This window comes from Notamacropus eugenii, chromosome X (assembly GCF_028372415.1).
Source record: "Notamacropus eugenii isolate mMacEug1 chromosome X, mMacEug1.pri_v2, whole genome shotgun sequence".
Lineage (NCBI taxonomy): Eukaryota > Metazoa > Chordata > Mammalia > Diprotodontia > Macropodidae > Notamacropus > Notamacropus eugenii.
In genome coordinates, this window is record NC_092879.1 from 74,512,972 (window position 1) to 74,534,036 (window position 21,065).

General features: G+C 46.3%; 1 protein-coding gene across 3 annotated transcripts in view; it reads right to left on the reverse strand.

Moving 5' to 3' along the window:
* ZDHHC15 (zDHHC palmitoyltransferase 15) overlaps positions 1-21,065 on the reverse strand; it is a 68,595-nt gene that overhangs the window by 15,019 nt on the left and 32,511 nt on the right. The window contains exons 6-12 of one of the 3 annotated variants that reach the window (XM_072626476.1): positions 20,993-21,025; positions 20,209-20,329; positions 13,052-13,184; positions 10,476-10,602; positions 7,193-7,296; positions 5,075-5,085; positions 4,102-4,230 (exon numbers count right to left, since the gene is read on the reverse strand). In XM_072626476.1, coding sequence (XP_072482577.1) covers positions 4,126-4,230; positions 5,075-5,085; positions 7,193-7,296; positions 10,476-10,602; positions 13,052-13,184; positions 20,209-20,329; positions 20,993-21,025 — 634 coding nt within the window. In that variant the 3' untranslated portion in view covers positions 4,102-4,125. Of the gene's footprint in view, positions 1-4,101; positions 4,231-4,803; positions 4,982-5,074; positions 5,086-7,192; positions 7,297-10,475; positions 10,603-13,051; positions 13,185-20,208; positions 20,330-20,992; positions 21,026-21,065 lie in introns of those variants that run through there. The other 2 variants (XM_072626473.1, XM_072626475.1) reach the window with 2 other exon arrangements.

The following is a 21,065-nucleotide window of genomic DNA, read 5'->3' on the forward strand; positions in this document are numbered from 1 at the left end:
GGTTTGAAGGTTGCCTGTGGCCTTGAGGTGACTGCCTGAAAAATGGCCTGGAGAGACTACAAAACAACAAAGCTCTTCATCTGAAAGGCCTCTTTCCTTGGTACCAGAGTATTGGTTTGCCAGCTGCCTCAGATGGATGGCAATTCTCCCCACTCTCGGAAGGCCCAGGAATGGGGAGAACCCAAGGAGGGTCAGGAGACTTTGTGGAGAGGAGGTACACTGGAAAAGCTTATGCAAACACAGCTTTCATCTCCCTAGATCTCTGTTCCCAAACTTCACTAGCTCCCCATCACTTTGAAGAGAAAGCATTCAGCACAATGCCTGGCACACGGTAAGCTTAAAAATGCTTTTTACTTGAGTGATGAGCCCAACCAACCTTTTTAACCTTCTCTCTCCCTGCTCCCTAGTGTGGACCTGGGCAGCCGGGCTGGCCCTCTCACTGCTGCCCACATGTGCTTTGCATGTTCTTTCCTCATGTGTGGACATGCCTCTTTCACTTTTTGGCCAATCTGAATCTTCTTGCTGTCACCATTCAGTCATTCAGTCTTGTCTGACTCTTTGTGGCCCCCATTTGGGGTTTTCTTGGCAGAGATCCTGGAGTGGTTTGCCATTTCTTTCTCTTGCTCATTTTATAGAGGAGGAAACTGGGGCAAGCAGGGTTAAGTGACTTGCCCAGGGCCCCACAGCTAGTGAGGATGCCTTTGAACTCAGGTCTTCCTGACATCAGGACTGGTACTTTATCTACTGCAGCACCACCTAACTGTCCACCTTATAAGGTCCACCTCCTCTGCGAAGTTTCTCTGACTACTCCAGCCCATCCCACAATGACTTCTCTCTCTCTTTCGAACTCCTACAGTATTAATCCTACTAAGTGTGGAGGTGGGAAACGCATTCTGCCACCCCTCCCCCCACCCCAAGCCACCTTTCCTCCTGACTGCTCCATTTCTGTCAAGGGTGCCACCAATCTCTGTCATGCAGGTTCATAACCTGGGAGTCATCCTCAGATCTTCACTGAGACTTGTGTCCTGTGGCAGATCAATCGTCATGTCTCATTGAGCTCATCTCCCAAACATCTTTCTCTTTCTGCTCCCACCATAACTTGCTGTCTTTTGTCTGGTCTATGGCCTATTTGAACTGGTTTCTCTTCATCCAGTCTTGCTTTTCCCTAATCTATCCTCCACTCAGCTACCAAGGTGATAATCCTAGAGATATGATTGACACATATCCCTTACTCAGGAAACTTCAGTGGCTCCCTATCACAGCAAAGATGAAATACAAATTCCTCTGTTGGGTATTTAAAAACCTTCACAGCCTGGCTCTTGCTTATCTTTTCAGGCTGCCTATATATTACTCCCTTCATACATACTACATTTTAGCCAAACCGGTCTACTTGCTGTTCTCCAACCTTGATAATCAGTCTCCCACCTCTATGCCTTTGCACAGGCTACATGCCTGCCTGAAATGCTCTCCCTCATCTCTACCTCTTGGAATCCCTAGCACCTGTCAAAGCTCAGCTCTAGTGCCTGCTGCTCTGTTCCAGAAACTCTTTCTGATTCCCTTAGTTGTCACAGCCCTTCACCTTGAAGTCATTTTGTATTTATTTTTATATCTTAAATGGACTTTTCTGTGAACATGTTCCTACAGTGAAGCTCCTTGAGGATGACTACTTTTCTACTTGCAGTCCAATCCCTAACATTGTGCCTAGCACTGGCACACAGCAGTTGTTTGATAAATGCCCACTGATCACCAGAACTCCTTGGTAATGATCATAATGGGCTTTTGCTGTTGGCTCAATTTGCACAGCTCATCTCACCACTTACAGCATAAGCTTCTTAAGAGACTTGGACCCAGGATTCCATTGGTACAAGGAACTCCCAGGTGAGCAAAGTCCCTCTACCAATGCAAGTCAGCTCGTTCTCTGTGTCTCAGTTTTCGAGAGCTGCTGAAAACCCTGGGAGGCTAAGCTACACGGCCAGGATGTGGCAGAGGCAGGCTGTGCACCCAGGGCTCCCTGGGTTTGAGGTTGGCCCTCTAACCATTCTGCCACCAGGCCCCAGCACTGAGTGGAGTGCCTGGAACAGAGCAAATTCTTAAGCCATGTTGGTTGGTTATTCGTTTCTCCAGATGTTAGCAGCTGGAATGTCAATCCCTCAGCCTTCCCATCTCCAGAACTGGTGGATATGCTTAAAGGACAGCAAGGCTTGTAGCTCAGAAGACTCTGGAGCTCACCCAGTCCAACTCCTCAACTCAAGGGTATGGGGGGGTTGGGGGGGGGAGGCCAGAGTCTCACAGAGAACGTAAACTACCTCAAAACATAAACAGCCAAAGAAGCTCCAATTGTCCCATGGGCAAATTTGCACTTGACCCTGGGCCATCCTGGTGCCTTGCCTTCTGTGTCTGTATGATACCTGACCCAGCCTGGGGTTGGTGTGGGGACCCATGTTGTTACTTTGTCCTGCCACCACCCAGGATGACTGGCCTCTTGTGAATAAACTCTCTTAAACAACCTGATCAACCTAATTAACCCTAATCAAACCTATTACTAACCAAGCAGGTAGGAGCCCCTCTTTCTTTGGTATCTCAGTATTCTCTCAGAGGGCATGCCACCCTACAATTGGCATAATTAGGGCAGAACACACCTGTCTCCTTACAAAGGGAGAGGGTGAAGAAGCCTACCGAGGTAGAGAGTGGTTGAGCTGGGATTCCAACTCAAGTCTTCTGCTTTCCAATACAATCTACACCGTCCTTTAGCATGATGCAGTCACACATCATATTTAAGAAACTGTTTAAGAAGTGCTGAAGGGGTCGCGAGTGGAAAAAATTGAAGGCGGCCTGATTCTCCTGCAACCTTCTCATTTTACCGATGAACAGCTGGAGCCCAGGGAAGGTGGAGTGACTTTTGCTCAAAACCACACAGGTGGTAAGGGGCAAGAAGTAGCATTTGAACTCAGGTCTTCTGATTCCAAATGCATCCTTCTTTCCACAGTACCACATTGCCTCTACTTATATCCTTCCCACCAGAAAGCTATGCTGGTGATCACAGGCTCATTTTACAGAGGAAGAAACTAAGACTGAGGGGTATGTTTTCAGTTTACCGCGATTTCACTAGATAAGAGAAACAATTCCTTTACTGAGACGCTGGACAAATTTACACAAGTAAATTAAAGGCCCTCTTTCTGTCTCCCCAGCCAGCCAGTGGAAGCTCATTTATTTTTTTCCCATGATCCTTTAATGTCTTTCTTGTTCCACTCATCACAGCTGGTGAACTGAGGTCAAAGCAGGGGATGAGGATGTTTAAGATGATCATGTTCACAGGCACCGACTTTGTGCGGCCAGTTGTCTGTGCTGCACAACAAGGTTTGGACACTATCTTGTTAGTGAAGTCCCATGTAGTGAGGGACTCCATAGGCCTCAGGCCTGGTCAGGAAGTGCTGGGAAATCTTTGTCTGGCTTTTCTTCCACACCCTGTTATTTGGTAACAACTGATTCCCATATTCTATTATAGCCTGTTAGGGAGGCCATAATATAATATGGAGGCTAGTTGCCCTGATGCTTCATTCTCGCATACCTTGTGTAGATGTGCCCCATGTTCCATTATGTTCATACATATTCTACTGTCCAGCACTAGAAAACACTACTGATTCATGCATGAGTCTCTCTGGCTGCTTAGAACCCAATGGGAAAGGAGGTCATGTGGTGGAAAGGAGTCAGAGGACGTGGCTTCAGATCCTATCAGTGTGACCTTGGGCAAGTCCCTTCAACTCCCTAGTCCTCAGTTTCCTCCCCTGTAAAATGAGGGAGCTAGACAAGATGGGCTCCGAGGGCCCTTCCAGCCCTGGATCTCTGACATTATGACTCGGAGTCTACATCTGCTTAATGGCCTAGGGACTGATGAATGGGGCAGGGCCCACTTAGCACAGAGTGATCATGGAGGCTCCTTGAAGATTTGCCAGTCACCACTGCAACAAGAGGTGTGGCCTAGCTGACACTGCCTTCATGGAAGCACTGGGAGAAAGTCATTCAATTTCAACCTTAGGCCCTAAGAGCTCAGAATCCTTCCTGTCTGATGGGACTGCTGGATGCCCTAGAGGCAAGCATTCTGGAACCCAGGGCTGTTTACATGGCTCATGGGGCACGGATATTTCTATGTCCTTTCTTTATTATCTTCATTAAATGATTCAATGCTTGTGGTGAGTGTGCTGAATGGTTCCTTTCCCCAAATCTGGTTATCTGGCATGATAGGCTCTTAGTCTCCTCCTCACCCTCACTCTAACTCCAAAATGAAGAACTCTCACCAGATCATCTCCAAATAATGGCCAGATGTCTGATGAACATGCATGCAAGAAGTGAACGAGAAGATATCAAGGATGATGGCCATGTAATAACAGCAGAGACAGATGGGGGGGCCTGAGTAGTGGACCTAGGAAAACACCCACCCTCATATGGTGGGTAAATCCTTTGAGGAGTATTTGTGGAAGGACAGAGAGGAATGTGGCACAGGGGATTGAGTGCTGGTCTTAGAGTTGGAAAGACTTGGGTCCCAATCCCACTTCTAAACACTTACTAGCTATGTGACTTTGGGCAAGTCACTTTAATTTCCCCAATACTCAGGTGACCCCTTAAGACCATGTATTTTATATGTGCATTGATCAGCATTGGTGGTGGAAGTGTTCAAAGGGAAAAAAGTCAAGGGACTTTGAGGTACTGATGGATGGGCAAGGATTGCCCTGAACCAAGAACACTCATGGTGAGAAGAACTGTGATGTGCAGTGGCGGAGAAAGTGCCCACATTGACATGACGGATTCATTGATGCATTCTTTACTAAAAAGTCTTAATTACAGGTCCCATTGGACTACGGCCACATGGTTAGACCAGCAGATGCTCACCTTCCCATGTGCTGGAGGTTAAACAAAGGCATTACTGATTTCCATCTTTGTTGGACCTTTCGAGGGTACATGTACTTGAACTGGGAAATTTTTCCTGAAAAGTCCAATAGGGTTGGAGAGAGGGGAAAAAGGAGGAAGATATTTTGAAAATATGGTTGCCACAAGCCCGCGCTTGACACAAGGCAACTACAGAACTCCCTATGGATGAGATGCTAGAATAGTTTTTCATCAGGGTCAAGATTATGATTCACAGGGCTTACTGTTGGAATCAATCAATCAATGAGCATTTATGAAGCACTGACTATGTACCAGGAGCTATCCTTGGGGATTGTTTAGTTCACTCCTCATTTTGCAGATATGAAAACAGGCACAGGTAGGATTTGGACCTGGGTCCAAATCCCAGGTTTTTTGTCCTTTGCACTCTACTCTGTTGCCCTTCAGTATGATGTGGCTTAACATAAGCAGTTTTGTAGACAAGCATCCAGGAGCCCTAAGCAGAGGAAACCGAATCCTCCAAGTCTCGGATGGTAGGGAGCCAAGACCTAGAACTGGAATAGGCCTTCAAGGCCATTTCATCTACCCCTCTCCCCGTTTAATGGATGAACTGGGGGCCCAGAAAGACACAGTGCTTTTTGCTCACTCTGACATAGAGCAGACAATTGGGGTTTCCAGAGTCCCCCCCACTGCCTTCTTGGTGGCTCTCGAGATCACCTGCGGGACAGATGCTTTGCTGTGCACTGTGGTCTAGGGTAAGGTAGACCAAAGACTTAACACTCCCAGAACAGTGCTGGGAAAGGTGCGGAGCCAAGGGCTATTCATCAGATCGAATGTAAACGAGTTCACTCTGGGCTTCTCTTTGGGAGGGGCAGTCGTTTCCCCAACCTGAATCTTATGGACCATTTGAAATGACTTCATTGAGTCAATGGGAAAACAACACTCTTCTAGCTCCTTGCGAAAGAATATGGTGCCAAGCACATTGCTTTCCCCCCACAAGTGGCTGTAGCTGTTTTCTCCTTACACGCCTCTGGAGCCTGCTAATATCATTACTCCATCATTAGTGTGGTTAAGAGAGCTTGTCCCTTTCAAATGAAAACTTCCATCAACCTGTGGCAAGAGTCTGGGGCAATTTCTTCAGTAAAGCTGGCAGCCCTGAGAGGTGCTGCCTAGGGTCATCAGCCAGGGCTTGGCTGGACTCCTGAGTATTGGGCAAATGACCATGGCCAAGTCCGAAAGGGATTTGGAAGAAATAGGAAGTGGTGAATGAAAACTATTTGGGGATCCGCTCAAACAGTAACAGAAGCACAGGAGGGACATGGAAAGCTTTCAGAACCATGAAAGCCTAGAAAGGAAGACCTCTACCCACCCAGTGGAATATGGGAGACATGAGTATTGAGCTCGGCAGAGAGAGTGAAGCTTGGAGACCTCAATGTAGGCATCAGCCATGGGAATGGATGAGTATAGGAAGAGGTGGGAGCCGAGGGAAATGCTGATAGGACAAGGAAGAAATAAAAGAAGTGCGGGAGAGTGCGGTAATCAAAGAAGAGAAGCATAAGGGGGGGTGCGGGGGAGTGGTGGATGCTGCCAAGAGGTCAAGAGACCAAGGCCTAAGAGAAAGCCCCTGGATCTAATGATGTGGAGGTCACTGAAGAGCAGGGCACTGCAGTGAGCTTAGGCAGCGAGTGGGGTAAGTAAAGGGGAGTGAGAGATGGCACAGTAGATCACAGGAGGGTGATAGGATTTGGGGGAAGTTTTCAGAAGAGGAATTTCAGAGTTGGAAGTGTTCCTGAGTCCAACATTTAGCTGACTAGGAACCTCCTCTACAGAATTCCCACCAAGTGGGCATCTCAAAGGGAGGCCACAGACTCCTGAGACAGTCTCTTCCACTCTGGGATGGCACTTATCATTAGGGGACTTAAATCTGCCTCTTCGTACCATTCACCCAATCTTCCCAGTTCTGCCATCTGGCTGCAGGTGGGGCTCATTGCTCTCTGATTTCCCTTTCAACTTTTGAGTTGTTATGAAGTGCAAGCCCCTGGGAAAGACGGCTTACCAGTGTGGAAGCCTTTGCTCATTCATCTTCCTGACTGATCTGATCTGACTCATCACTGGCACAAGATTGGTGAGGCCCTCCCAAGCTACTAGGCCACCTCTGATGGCTACACTAAGCTGCACATGGGGTATTCTTGGCTGGATGTACAGGCTCCTTTATGGACAGAAGCTTGTCATGCCAGGACCTTGTGTCATCTGTGGCACCTTTCTGGTCAGCTGAATAGGCCCAAGTACATCCCCTTCTGTATTCACTTACCTCGACCATCCTCCTCAGTATCCTCCCAGTGCTCTTCATTGGCCAGTAGTGGATTCTGGGATTCGTTCGTAGACCTCATTGGGAAGGAATGTCCATCACCAGGGCTGTATGGGAGATACAGACAGTGAGCAGGGTGCAGAGGACTGTGCTTCTTTTAAAGAAGAAACAACTCACTTAGGAAAAAGTTGGAGAATCTCTAGGAAAAAAACCCCTAGGCCTATTGGATGGAATTGTGGCAGACTGGGCAGCAGGTATTCGCAGTATGGTCTTCCTGTTAAATGTCCCAGGGGCAGCTGAATCACTGTGAGGTCTTCTAGACTGAAAGCTTGCTTGACCTGCCTTAGACAGCAGCTAGCATGGCAACACACATGTGCTTAATAAACAACATTTGGTGACAACACCCATTCACATCCCTTTGTCTTATCGCTTCAATTCTGAATTCTTGAGAAAGGTCAATAGGCAATGAATCCTTTCAGAGAGTACACAGCAGCTGTGGCTTAGTGATAGAAATTGCTGGTCATGTTGCATCTCAGCGGCTCTCTCTAGCATACGAGTCAGCAAGGCCATAGGCACTGGAGCCAAAATGGGAGCGGAAGCAGTCACTGCAATTCAAATGCTGGGGGGAGGGGTGAGGCTTCTGAGAGCAACAGGCTGTCCATGGTGCCCTGGACTCATCTCCCAGGCCTTTCAGAGCATGGCTGAGCTGAGAAGGGATTGGAGCTGGCCCCTGCCCCAGAGAGACTGGCCATTTCTGTATGACTGCCCTGCAAAGTGAAACAGGGGTGGCTCGGGACCCCTCATAGTTTGATAATACCCACACCCCTCTCATGATCCATCACAGGGAAACCTGAAAGTTGACAGCTCTATCTATGGTAACACATGGAAAAAACAAACCTATTGCTTCCAGCAGGGTGTGAAAGGGTTGGGGGATGAGCATGGTCAGTATTTACTTTGTAGGATTACAATCCCAAAGTTGGATTCCAACTTTCCACCTGGGTGGAGATGGGAAAAACAAAGTTCTGGCCCTAGGCAGTAAGCCTCTTTACTGGCATGACAGAGCTATAGGTTATTCTTTACAGCTAGACCAGCAGGAGCTCCAGTGCTTTTTTAAGAAATAGAATGCCCTCTAAAAAACCAAACGAAACTCTCTTATGTGGGGAAGGCCATGGAAGCAGAAGAGGGTGTGGTACCATTTTCAACAGGGTTAGACTACCACAGTATGTGGTATGCTGCTGCTAATGGAGCTAGACTGTAGCAAAGCATTTGGCAAAGTCTATTCTTGTGGATAAGATGGAGAGATATGGATTAGGCAAAGTACAATCAATTGACTTTGGAACTGGCCAAATGGCTCACCCCAAAGAGAGGTCATTAATGATTTTCAGTGGAGTTCACCAGGGATCTGTGCTTGGCCCTGTGTTGTTTCATAGTTTGAGCAATGATTTAGATCAAGGCATGGATAGCATGCTTGAAATTTGTAGATGACATCCAGCTGGGAGGGATCACTAACATTCCAGATGACAGAATCAAGATCCAAAAAGGTGTTGAAAGGCTAGTTCACTGAGTCAGATCTGATAAAAGGGCATGTAATTAGGATAAATATAAAAGCCTTAATCTACTTTACAAGTATAAGGCACGGAAAGTATGGTTTGACAAGCAGATCATCTGAAAAAGAGTCTGGGGTCAAAGTAGACTACAAGCTCAACGTAAGTCAACAGTGTGGATTCCACTTATCTTTCCCACCTTATCTTTCATTTGTCTCCTTCACATACTTCATTTTCTGTCTCTGTGCCTTTGCAATCAGAGCTTCCAGAAAGAGGAAGCTTTCCCTCACCTCTCCCACCGAAGAAGGGATTCCACTTTGGGGTACTTCTGATTGCTAAGAAATCTGTCCTATTGAGCCTATAGCTGTCTCTTGACACCAGGGCTCCTGGTTGTGGCCTCTGGAGCCAAGTCACACAAGTCTGCCAGTGGACGGCTCCACAGGAGCCCTAGACATTTCTTGCCTTCCTACATGTGACCTTGCCTGATCCCTCCAGAGGTTAACACTATCTTCCTTTTGAAATTACTCCGTTTTATCTATCTATCTATATCTATATACATACATACATACATACATACATACATACATACATACATACATACATATATCTATATCTATATCTATATATATCATATTGACTTACTTGTATCCACACTGTGTCCCTGTAATAGAATCTAAGCTCCTTGAGGGTAAGGGCAGTTCTTTGAACATTGAATTTTTTAAAAAAAATTTTGCATTCCAAATTCTCTCCCTCCCTTGAGCCCCTCCCCTGCTCTGATCACCACCATCTGCGGAGGGCATTGTCTGCTTTGCTCTCCTCTTTGTATTCCCCATGCCTGGCACAGTACTTGGCACAGAGTAGCTGTTTAATATGTGTATGTTGCAAATATACTCTTAGACTGCATGAAGAAAGATGTAGGGCCTAGGACCAGGGAGGTGTTTGGGTGGAGGCACCATTTTGGAAAGGAGGTGGGCAACCAAAGACAGTGAAGGGTTGCATGATCACGTCCCATGGGGATTGGTGGAGCCTGGAAATGACAAGACACCATATCTGTCTTTAAACAGCTGAAGATCTACCATATACAAAAGGGACTCATGTCAGTGAACTGTCCACTGGTTCCAGGGGGCAGAGGAGGAGCTCTGGGTGGACCTGTTGAGAGGCAGCTTTTAGGTTCAATAACAACCCGATGTATCCCAGAGTGTAACGGGTCTCCTTGAGGGGTGAGGGGGGTAAGAAGCTTCCTCTCACTGGAAGTCTCTGAGCAAAGGCAGGATGACCACTTAGCAGATACATGGCATAAGGGACTCCTCTTCCAGTATAGGTCAGACTCAATGGCCTCACAGGTCTTGTCCAATTTAGGTACTTTCCAAATCAGACTTAACTGAGATCTGAAAACACCACGTGGTTTAGTTAGGCCTGCTTATCTTCTAGCGTGTGACTGGGGAGCTTTAGGAAAACCAGAGACAAGTCATGGTTCTGAGCTAGTGACCATTAGTCTGATGTTTTCACAGGATGCGTGACTCTCTGCTGCTCTCCTGGGGTGACTACTGCTGTCTGCAGAGGCCCAAACCAACCTCTCATCCCTCCTCTGCTTCTGCTTGCTTAGGGTTTTTTTTTTTTTAAACTAGCAGAAACAACTAGAACATCATGGGGAACAATGCGTCTAATGGAATCAGGCCTGGGAGCTGAGTGAAATGTGCTGGTGCCTCTAGGGCTTCTCACCTGGCTTGCAGTTTACTTACCTGGATCCGATGGGAAGTAACCATAGCCTCTTGTTCTCACCAAACACTTGCTGGAAGTTTTTGATGAAGCCAAGGTTGAAGCCATTTTTGTCGGGGCCACTCAGAAATACCGGAGCAGAGAAGGCCTCTAGGGGGGGTTAGGAGAGTGGAAAAACAGGGAGAGAATGCATTATGAGATGCCCCCAGCCACTCAGAAAACCAAGGATTTTACAGATCCTTGGGAGTTCAACTGTCCTGAGGTATCTGTTTGCTCTCATAGTGCTGACCTATCATCCTTAATTAGTATCAGATGATTCAGTAAATTAAAGATGGTTCACCCAATACAAAGTTAGACTGGAGCCAACTCTGGGCATTGTAACCACACTACAGTAGAAAAATACAGACCAGTGTAGAGCAGGTCTTCAAGCCCTGGGTTCAAGTCCTGATTCTGCTATTTCTTAGCTGAGGATGAGCAAATCACTTCACTGGTATGAGAGTCACATTTTCCTTCCCTGAATACTTACACTACCTGCCACACTGGGTGGTTGGGAGGAAAATGCTTGAGAAGCAGGAGGAATTGTTATTAGTACAAAAATCTCAGCAGGCCACCAGGGTCCAACACGCCTCTCCATGCCAGAAGCAAGGAGGGAAAAACACATTTCAGACCATTTTCTCGCCATTTAAGTAGCAACAGCCAAACAGTGCCTATCTTTAGAGCTGCTGCAGAAATAATAACATTCAAAAACAGTGGTAACGATGTAGATTTTATTTCTGAAAAAATCTGCAGGAAGGGATGATGTTTGGAACAAAGAATGTTAGGGCCAGGAGGGACCTCAGAGAATGTCAGGGCTGGGAGGGACCTGGGCATGCAAAATGTCAGAAGTGGAAGGGACCTTAGAAAATCCATTGTCACAGCTCTAAGGGACTTAAGATTAACAAAGAATCCAGACTAGTAAATTGAGGAAGAAATTTAGAACACAGATGATCAAAGTGAGAAGGGACTTCTGAACCTTAGAGCTGGAAAGGACTTAAGAGATCATAATCCAACCTCTTAGTTTTACAGAGATGGAAACTGAGGCTCATGCAGGGGAAGGGATTTGTCCAAGGTCAAAACTAGGATCTGAACTCAAATTCTTGAATTCCAAATCTTTCTAACATTCCACATTGCTTCCTTGAAGGATGTTTTGTATAGAGTTTGGGGGTGGGGAACCTGTGGCCTCAAGGTCTTATGTGGTCCTCCTTTGTCAATCAGAGAACCATAAAATGTGAAATTGGGATTTAGTCAAAGGGCTATTCTTGAGGACCTAGAGGGTCCCCCACCCCGGTATAGACTTATATATTGTTTTCTGTTGCTAATTTTTTGTGACCTTGTGTGTATATGTGTAGATGTGTGCAATCTGTCTCCCCAAGTGCCACAAAATGGAGGTCGAGGGTTAGCTTACATCCTGTGGACAGCGGGCTCAGAATCTACGAGCGGTCTTTCCTTCTTCTTCCCCCACCACATCTAAATAGCTTCTGGGTTCTCTTCATTATTTTTGGCATCATTTTCCATTTCTGCCCTTTCCTCTTTCATTGCTACAGGCCCAAGTTGGGTCCTAATCAACTCAAGGCCCGGCTGGTTCCTGCCCTCCTTCAATCCAGTCTGCCCCAATTGGCCGACTAAGTTTAGTAAAGCCTGGTTTGGGATATATCTATTCCTTGCTCCATTTAAGGGCTCTCCAGCTGCCAACTGGATTGAGTCCAAACTCTTTGGATCACCACTCAGAGTCTTCCATGATCTGGCCTCCACCCTTCTTTGTAAGCGCTATCTGTAGTCACTCAACTCCCCAAACCCTTGGTTCCAGCCACAGGCCTCTTCGTTGCCCTCTCCCACTTCCCTGAGATGCCTTCCCAGCACCCTTCCCCCTCTCTTGATCATACCCCATCTGGCAAGATGCAGCTCCAACTCAATCCCTCCTGGGACAGCCCTCTATGCATCTCTTCTGGAACTTTTGCATGGCAATGAACCAGAGCCTGGCTTGTTATGATAACACGTCTTGCTGCATTAAACTGGGTTTCCTTATTATTTTGCTGTTTAGCTTTTCATGGATTTACATCCTGCCTTTGTAACCTGACTATAAACTCCCTGAGGGTGGGGTCCATGTCTTTCATGCTTTCCTATTTCCTCACAGTGTCTCTAGCCTAAAAATGCTGCTAAAATTTTGGCTTGGCTGGCTTTCTGAATTTTTCTTTTCCCTTGTTTGAAATGCTCTCTTTGAACGTTCATTCTTCTGGCCCATCTTTTGCCTGGCTTCCTCTTTTGTCCCTTTTTTCCTTTGCTCACTGGGTATGTATGTCCCTGTCAGCTGGCTTTTGGATGATAACTCTGGGGAGCTATAAACAGCAACCTTCCTAGTCAGGGCCATTTGCAAACAGATTTTCTCTCCTGGATTTCATTCACTAAAGCGATCTTCAGTCTGGCTCAGCAGCAAAGCAGAGTGATGACACATCAACTAAATGGCCCCATTATCTCAGGTTCCTCGAAAGGTCCAATGGGCCACTGGAATACTCTAACCTGAGTAGTGATTCCATAAGCCTCCCAGACTGGCCAAGCTTACCCAAAGTCGTTTTGTTTCTGCTGAGAAGCCAGCAATGGTACCCAAAGAGAATCATCAGGCTGACGAAAAACATGCAAGCCACAAAGAGGAGGAAGAGAACATGGAACTTGGAGCGTGTATTGGGCAGGTCACCCTGTGAGCAAAAGAGACGAGGAAGAAGAGAAAGAGATGAAACTGGCAAGCCTCAGCCTCACTCTTCCCAGGATTTGTTCATTCTGTTGCCTCTCTGCTTGAACCTGGCATCCTTCCCCCAGCCCCTTCTGCCACCTCTGGTGACATCCTTCCCCCTCCAAGGCCTGGTGGAGATCACAGAATCATAGACTTTGAGCACTAGAAGGGACCTCTATGAACATCTAGTCCAATTCATTCACCACAGTACCTTCCACCGCCCACCTGCTGGACAGCTCCACTTGGCCGTCCCATAAGCATCCCAACGTAATGTGTCCAAAACAGAACTCAGTACATTCCCTTGAAATCCTCCATACTTCCCTGTGTCTATCGAGGGCATCACCGAACTTCTAATGACCCATGTTCATAACATGCGAGTCATCTTCAGTTCTAAACTCTCCTTTGCTGTTCTCCAGCCACTGAAATCTTGATTTAACTTCCACAGTATCTTTCACCTCTGTACCCTCTCTCCCCTCCTATGGCCTACTTTGGGGCCACCTGGCCTTGACCATTCCAACAGCCTTTCAGTGGGTCTCCCTACTTCAAACCTTTCTCTTTTCTAACTCATCTTCTTTTTAGCTGTCAGGTTGACATACCTAAAGTGCCAATCTGACCATGTTTAGTACTCAAAATCCTTTGTAATTTGGCCCCAACTTATCTTTTATCATATTTTTCAATGAATAAAAATTTATTTTCTTTCCCTTCCACCTCCCACCATTAAAAAAAGGAAGTCAAAACCCTTGTAACAAATATGTCAAGTAAAACAAATTCTAGATTTCACATTATTCCTCCTCATGCAATCTAGGCCCAATCCAAGTGGCTGCCATTCCCAGCCTACAAAAATCTGTGGAGGCTCCATTACCATTCCTCCTGCTCTAGCAATGGTGTCCTTCTTCACCTCTGACTCATCATCCCATCCTTTTTAAGGCTCTAGAGCCACCTCCTACATAAGGTCTTGCTGAGACAGAGCCTTGCAAACAACAGGCACTTAGTTAGTGTCAAGAGAATGGAATATGACTTAATAGTTTACTCCTATGTGTGGAAAACTGAGAAGGCAGCCCTTTTTTTCTCTTTCACTCTACTCCTCCTCCAGTGTCAGAAGAAGTGACCTCTCAAGGGCTTATGAATAGAACTCAGGTTCTGACAGGTCCTACCAAGCTGGAAAGGCCTCAAACGTAGGCCTGTCACTGGACCCTGGGGCTGTCATTCGAAGACTGGCCTAGCTAAGTTCAGAGAGGCTTTGCCAGGTTGGCTGCAGGTGAGGAATCTTTTAGCTGCTTTGACTCTCAAAGACTGTCTACAGATCCAACAGGGACAACAAGCCCTCACTAGAGGGTGTGGGAGTATCCACGCCAACACATACAGAACTCCCTGGGGGGCAGAAGTAGACATTTCTTCAAATGAGCACGTTTCTCCAAATGGCTCTCTCTCTCTGTCTCTGTCTTTCTCTCTCTCTCGGTTATACTTGTTATTTATGCGACATTTCTACTGATTGTTTCTTGCTGTGATCTTTTCAACCTATAAATGGTAAGATGAGTCCTGACTTCAGGCATAATATGGGTAATAAAGACACATTTACCAGTTAAACAAAAAGAAATGGCCATAGACCCTGGACTCTTTGAAACAGAGGGAATCCTGAGGTTACGCAATCCATTCCTGCCTCTTTAGGGCAGACTCTTCCTGAGTCCTTTAAACATGGAGCTCCTTTTGGTCACTTTGGTCCCTAAAGTTTAATAAAGTGGCACAGAAGTGGTGTCTAGTCTCATCTCCCCTCCTGACTAGCTGTATGACCTTGGGCAAGTCACTGCCTCGGAATGGTAAGGACACTGCATTTGTAGTGAGAGAAGTTGGCTTTCAATGTGGACTCTGCTATTAAATCCCTTATCAGGTGACCCTGGGCAAATTGTTTTCCTTTGCGCTTCAGTTTCCTCTTCTGTAAAATGAGGAGACTGGATGTGATGTCCTTTTAATCCCTTTTTAGCTCTAAATCAATGATTCTATAATCTTTGATGTGAGCCCTAAGAGCTCTTCCAGCTCTAAAAATGGAGCTGTCCAACACTAAGTACCTATGTGGAATGCATGAAGAACTTTGAACATGTCTTCCCTATCAGTGATGGCCTTCAATGTAAAAGCCACCACAAGTGTTGGACTGTTGCTTTTTATAGCTAAAGTGGAATGAGTCGGCATATGGGACAGCTGCCTTAAGACAGTACAGACCCATCAGGTTTCACAGGCAGTTGCACCAGTGAGTGCCTAAACAGCCTAAAGGAAGCTGGGTCATCTTCTGCTGGCTGCAGTTGCCCATTTGGTGGGTTCCCTCCAGCCCTAACTCAGAACAAGAGTGGCGACAAGGTGCTAAGGCATGCCACGTGCACAATAAGGAGAATCATTCCAAGGAAGGAGCCCATAGGTCAATGGGCTGGGATGTCTTTCTTCCTTCTCAGTTGGGAACATGGTTTTGGAGAGCTGAACTCCTCTGGAATGGTGCCCAATGAGGTGGAATATGTGATGTCCTGGAAAGAACACTGGGCTTGGAGTTGGAAAACCTGGGTTCAAATTCCTACTGGGCCATGTAACCTTGGGAAAGTCACTGCCCTTCTCTCAACTAGGTGAATCACTAATGTCTCTTATGAGGCCTAAAATGAGAATGGAAAAGAATCTTGGGAAGGGAGGCTAGAGCTTATGGAAGGAGAAAGAGAAGGTTTGTCTGGTGTGACAGCTAGGGTGCTGCTCTTTCTCTCTGTAGTCTTGGTCCTAGGCTATAGTACTGATTTTTCAGGACACATAAGGCCTTTAAGTGACAGGGGCAGAGATGCTGAAAACAGTATAGTGGATGATTACTACTTCCCTAGCTTGTTATATGTTCCTTTAATGCACCCAAGGTGATCAAGTTTTACACAGAACCTATGCAGTCAATGAAAGGTTCCTGAGACCTTACACATAGCAAATATGAATTCCCCTTTTGAGTCCTGACTCCTAAGTGATCTATTCATGAGATTACACACTGAGTTGGCCAACCCCCTCATTTTATAGATGGGTGACCTGAGGCCTAGGGACTTGCCCAGGGTCACATAGCTGCTCTTCCTATGGGGAAAAGACCCAATGTTCCAGCTCTTCAAAGTAAAAGCATATTCAGGAGTGATAGTAGTTCAATGGCAGGTGAAACCATTCATAGGTTATCATGTCAAAGCTCCTAAGGCCCTGTCAGAGTTTTAAACAAGAGCTTGTGGAACCCTACAGAACCAGAATGGTGCTGATGAGGACCTGGGAACAGCAAGCATGAGCTTTGGCAGTAATCCACTTAGACTCGGGGTGGGGAACCTCCAGGTCCTCAAGTGCAGCACTCTGACTGAATCCAAACTTCCCAGAATAAATCCCATAAAAGGATTTGTTCTGTAAAACTTGGACTCAGTCAAAAGGCCGCACCCGAGGACCTAGAAGGTCACATGTAGCCTCGAGGCCACAGGTTCCCCACCCCTGATTAGACATTCTGACGTTTTTTTCTTCTCCTTCCCTTCTCTTCTCAAAGATTCATAATTATTAAGAAGTGAAAGAAAACTAGTTTTTAGGAACTTGCAAAAATGGTCATTGGTCTATGCTGCCCTCATATATTCTGCCTTCTGGTTGGGCCCATTCTATCAATTTGGGAAACCTGAAGTTTCCCCGTTCTGGAGCTGGAAGGAATCACAGAGGTCAGTTCATTCAATTACCTCATTTTACAGGTGAAGATCTAGGGCCCAGAGAAGGCAAGTGATCTGCCTGAGGTCACACAGGCAGTAAGTGGGAGAGCTACTATTTGAACCCAAGTCCTTTACCTTCACATTCAGCACCCTGTTCATGGTACCATGCTGCAGCTAATGGAGCAATAAGGGATCTGAGGCTACTTCATATGGATTGTTCAAAGGGAGCTAGATTCTTGCTGCAGAGGGCTAGGACTGGCCTTCTAGGGAGGTCTACCCTACCTTGGAAGCATGTGAACTTGGAAGTTAAAGGAAGGCAATGGAGGCATTGGGTTCTGTTGAACCCAAGGTTTCAAACCTTAGTCAGAGAGCTCAGGCTAGCCAGGGGTACTGGAAACAAATCACATTTTCTTGAGCTCTCAATGTCCTTGACATTGTAGCTAGGACAGAATTCTTCAGCTGAGATTCACTAGCCATGTGGCCAGAGGGCCCATCAGACAGAGCTCCACCATTCAGTGTGGGGGCCTCAAACAGCAGGTAAAGAGTTAGTGCTTGGGGATAGGGGAAAGGATGCTCATAGTGGAGCAGAGCAAAGGCTGGGCCTTCCACAGGATCTCTGCTGCTCAGCTGATGAAGTTGGCTCAGGAGCGCAGGCTGTAGAGACCAGCTTGTTCCTTGCTGATTGGAGGAGGTGGCTTTTTGGTCCCCCTGGGTTTTCCCTGAAGTAGGAGCATGACATGTGACCTGAATGCCAAACATGTAACAGAAGATGGACCACAGATAAGGAACTCAGAGCTAGGGGAAGAGCCCAAAGGGGAGCCGAAGTTTCCTTGGCAAGATGCCCATCGTGGAGGGACAGCAGCAGTGCCCATTAGCAGGGCCTTCATGACCAAACACCCCTTCTGCCAACATTCTTCATTGGTCCAGGAAGCCATGTCTTCTCCACCTGCTTTATCAGCCCCTGGGACCAGCTGGATTCCTGACCTGACTGAGTAGCCGAGGTCTGAGGTTGGACTTGGCAACAACAGATTCTGAGGGGGACAATTTTCTAATGGATAATTTAAGTATTCGCAACAATAGAAGCCCTGGTTCCTTTGTTCTCTGGCCCATTTGGAACTATATTCTGTCCAGAGGCTTCATTCAACCTTTCCTACAGGAGTTGAGGGATTGAGATCCTCATCACAAAGGGAGACTTTTGGCCCCCAAAAGAAAACTCTCCAAGAGCAGTAACTGGCAGCTCTGGCCACATTTCTGGGCTCTGCTACTAGGGCTTAGGGTGGTTGGCTGGTAGAGAAGGAAATGACAATGCTGGGCAAAACTGTCACGGAAGTCCAGAGGGAGGCATTTCTTCTGGGTTCCCAAATGGTGGAGAACACATGAACCTGCCTTCAAGTTTTGGCTCAGCCACCTCCTGGGTTATTGTGATTGTGGATAGGTCATGCCTGTCTCTAAGCCTTGATCTTCCTCTCTGTACAATGGGGATGAACATACTTGTACTGCCTACCTCACAGGGTCATGGCAAGGAAAGTACTTTGTAAGCCCTAAAGTAAGATGGAAATGTGAACTTACAGGAACATGGGATTGAACATCTAACCCAGGGGTCAGCGAACTATAGCCTGCCAGGTCAAATCCTCTGCCTGTTTTTGTATGGCACATTACTTTAAAATGTAAAAAACAGTTTTGGCTTGCTGGTCATACTAAAACAGGCAGTGGGTTGGATTTGGCCTATAGGCTGTAGTCTGCCAACCCTTAATCCAGTCTAATGCCCTCATTTTACAAATGGGAAAACTGAGGCTCAGAGAGGACAAATGAACGTCATGAAGATAGTAAGTGGCAGAGCTATTTCCACTCCTGCTTCTCCATTATTATAGCTAATAACAAAATCTCACATTAATCTAGCACTTTAAAGTTTACAAAGAACTTCCTATAAAACAATCATGGAAGGTAGGTAATATCTTTGTTTTACAGATGAGCAAACTGAGGCTCCTGGAAAGAAAGTGAGTGATTTGCCCACAGTCACATAGCTAGCGTGCATCTCTACTGACTCATCATTCAGGGCTCTCACCCCTCCCCATTTTTATTGCACTGACATCAGACCTCATTCACACAAGTAAAAGGTGAAGAAACAAAGGGATGTAGGTGTGTTGTGGGGATGTGGCAAAAATCATATTTGTTGAGAACATTCTAATGCTGGAAAGTGCCAGCCCATGCATTCCTCCACTTGATCTTTGCAAAATCATGGTGAGACAAGGAAGCCTGGAAGGCCTGACTTTCTGGAGAGAGGAAATGGTTTCCCTAAGGTTAGGCATAGCCAGAAGGAGCAAGATGCCAGGTCTGTTGACCCCCCAGCCCAGTGCTTGCTGCACACGCAGGCTCTCAACTTTAGGCCTGTCAGCTCTGGGGATTTCAGCATACGGTCATGCCAAATGGGAATGCCACAGCTCTCTGGCAAATAGGGAGTGGGTCTGGGGGAGACAGGCAGCCCTTTCCGTAGAAAACTTGACTATAGAATTGAGTTTCACTTTTTCATATTTCTGTTCTGTAGAAGTGGTCTTAGTAAGAGACATATATAACAGGTCCTGGATGGTCAAGTCTGTAAGAGCCATATCAGCCTTAGTGAAATAGGCCATAAATGAAAGGGCTGGAGAGCTGCTCTCCAAGCCAGGGAGATGAGTTCATGTTCTGCCTCTGATACATATGGTTACATGACTCTGGGTAGGTCACCTCTTTTAACATTCATTAAAAAAAATTTTGAGTTCCAAATTCTCTCCCTTGCTCCTACCCCTCTCCCACACATTGAGAAAGCAAGACATGCAAAACACATGTCCATATTAGCCATGCTGAAAAATAACAAGAATAAAGAGGAAGCAACGAAGAAAGTGAAAAAATCTGCTTTCAAAGTAGCTAAGTCTTTCCCAGTTGATCATTGGACAACATGGCTGTTCCTGGGCATAATGATCTCCTGGTCCTTCTCACTGTACTTTGTATCAGTTCATCTAAGTTGTTTAAATCACCTCTCAGTGCTCTAGGCAACTCTTTAAGATTTTAAGTTGAGGAGATGATGACCTGCATTAATGGAGGGAGTTTCCACATATGGGAGTTCTCCTTAACCAATGAAATCTCAGGTGCAGTCCTTATCCTCCAGTTATTTAAACTATACCTTTCCACAGAAATCCATTTCCCCTCAATATAAAGTGTTCACTTTCTAAAACATAGCACAAAGTGAGTATACGTAAACTTTTCCTAGATAGGGTTGGGTGAGGGTGCTGGTAAATGAGGGAATGAACCTTTCAGGATTCCCAGACTTACCACCCAATACTTGATGAAATAGTGGAAAACTGTGGCAGCGATGTAGAGGCAGTAGAGAACAGAGTAGGCCAAGAACTGAAGGAAGAACTTGTAGTTGGAAAATCCAATGCAGTTATTCACCCTAAAAAACACAAAAAAATCAAGAATTGGAGCACGTTAAGAACATGGGGCTACAGAAAAAGACAAAACAAGGGAAGCAAGTCTCCCCTGCTGCCTCATTACAGGCCATGTGGGAAGCCTACAGAGCTAGAAGGTCCTTCATAGAATCATCAGAAAGAAATCAAGTTCCAGTTTCATCCTTATTTCTGTCTCCATCTTCAGGCCCAGAAATCCATGCCCTGTCTACCAAGTAAGTCTGCTGTTGGGAAGCCACTATGGCCTAGGCAGCTGTGCAGAGCTGGGGAGCGAGTGGAGGTGTTCTAGGCCAGGGTGAGATAATCCAATCTGATTCCCCCATGTCCGCCAAACTGATTTGGGAAGAGGATAGCTAAAATAAAGAATAGTGGGCTAGAGGATTCCACCCAATGGGGTGACTAGAAAACAGATTTGAAACGTGGAAGAGAACTGAACTCATGTTAACCATGTGGCCACTTGTTAAAGGCAGTGAACGGGAAGGAATCTATCTGCTCTGTGGCTTTAGGAACACATGGGCAGACCTCCACCTATTCATTGTGACTCTAAATTGGGCTGAGTTCCCCAAAAGACCAATGAAGTGCAGGGGCAGAAGGAACTGAGCTGGAGAAAAGTGGATGCATAAGCAATTCTGACTCATTGGAGGACGTACCAAGGACAGTGATGGTCCATTTTCAAGACACACCTACAAGAGACAAAATACAACAGGACAGAGTAAGAAGGTG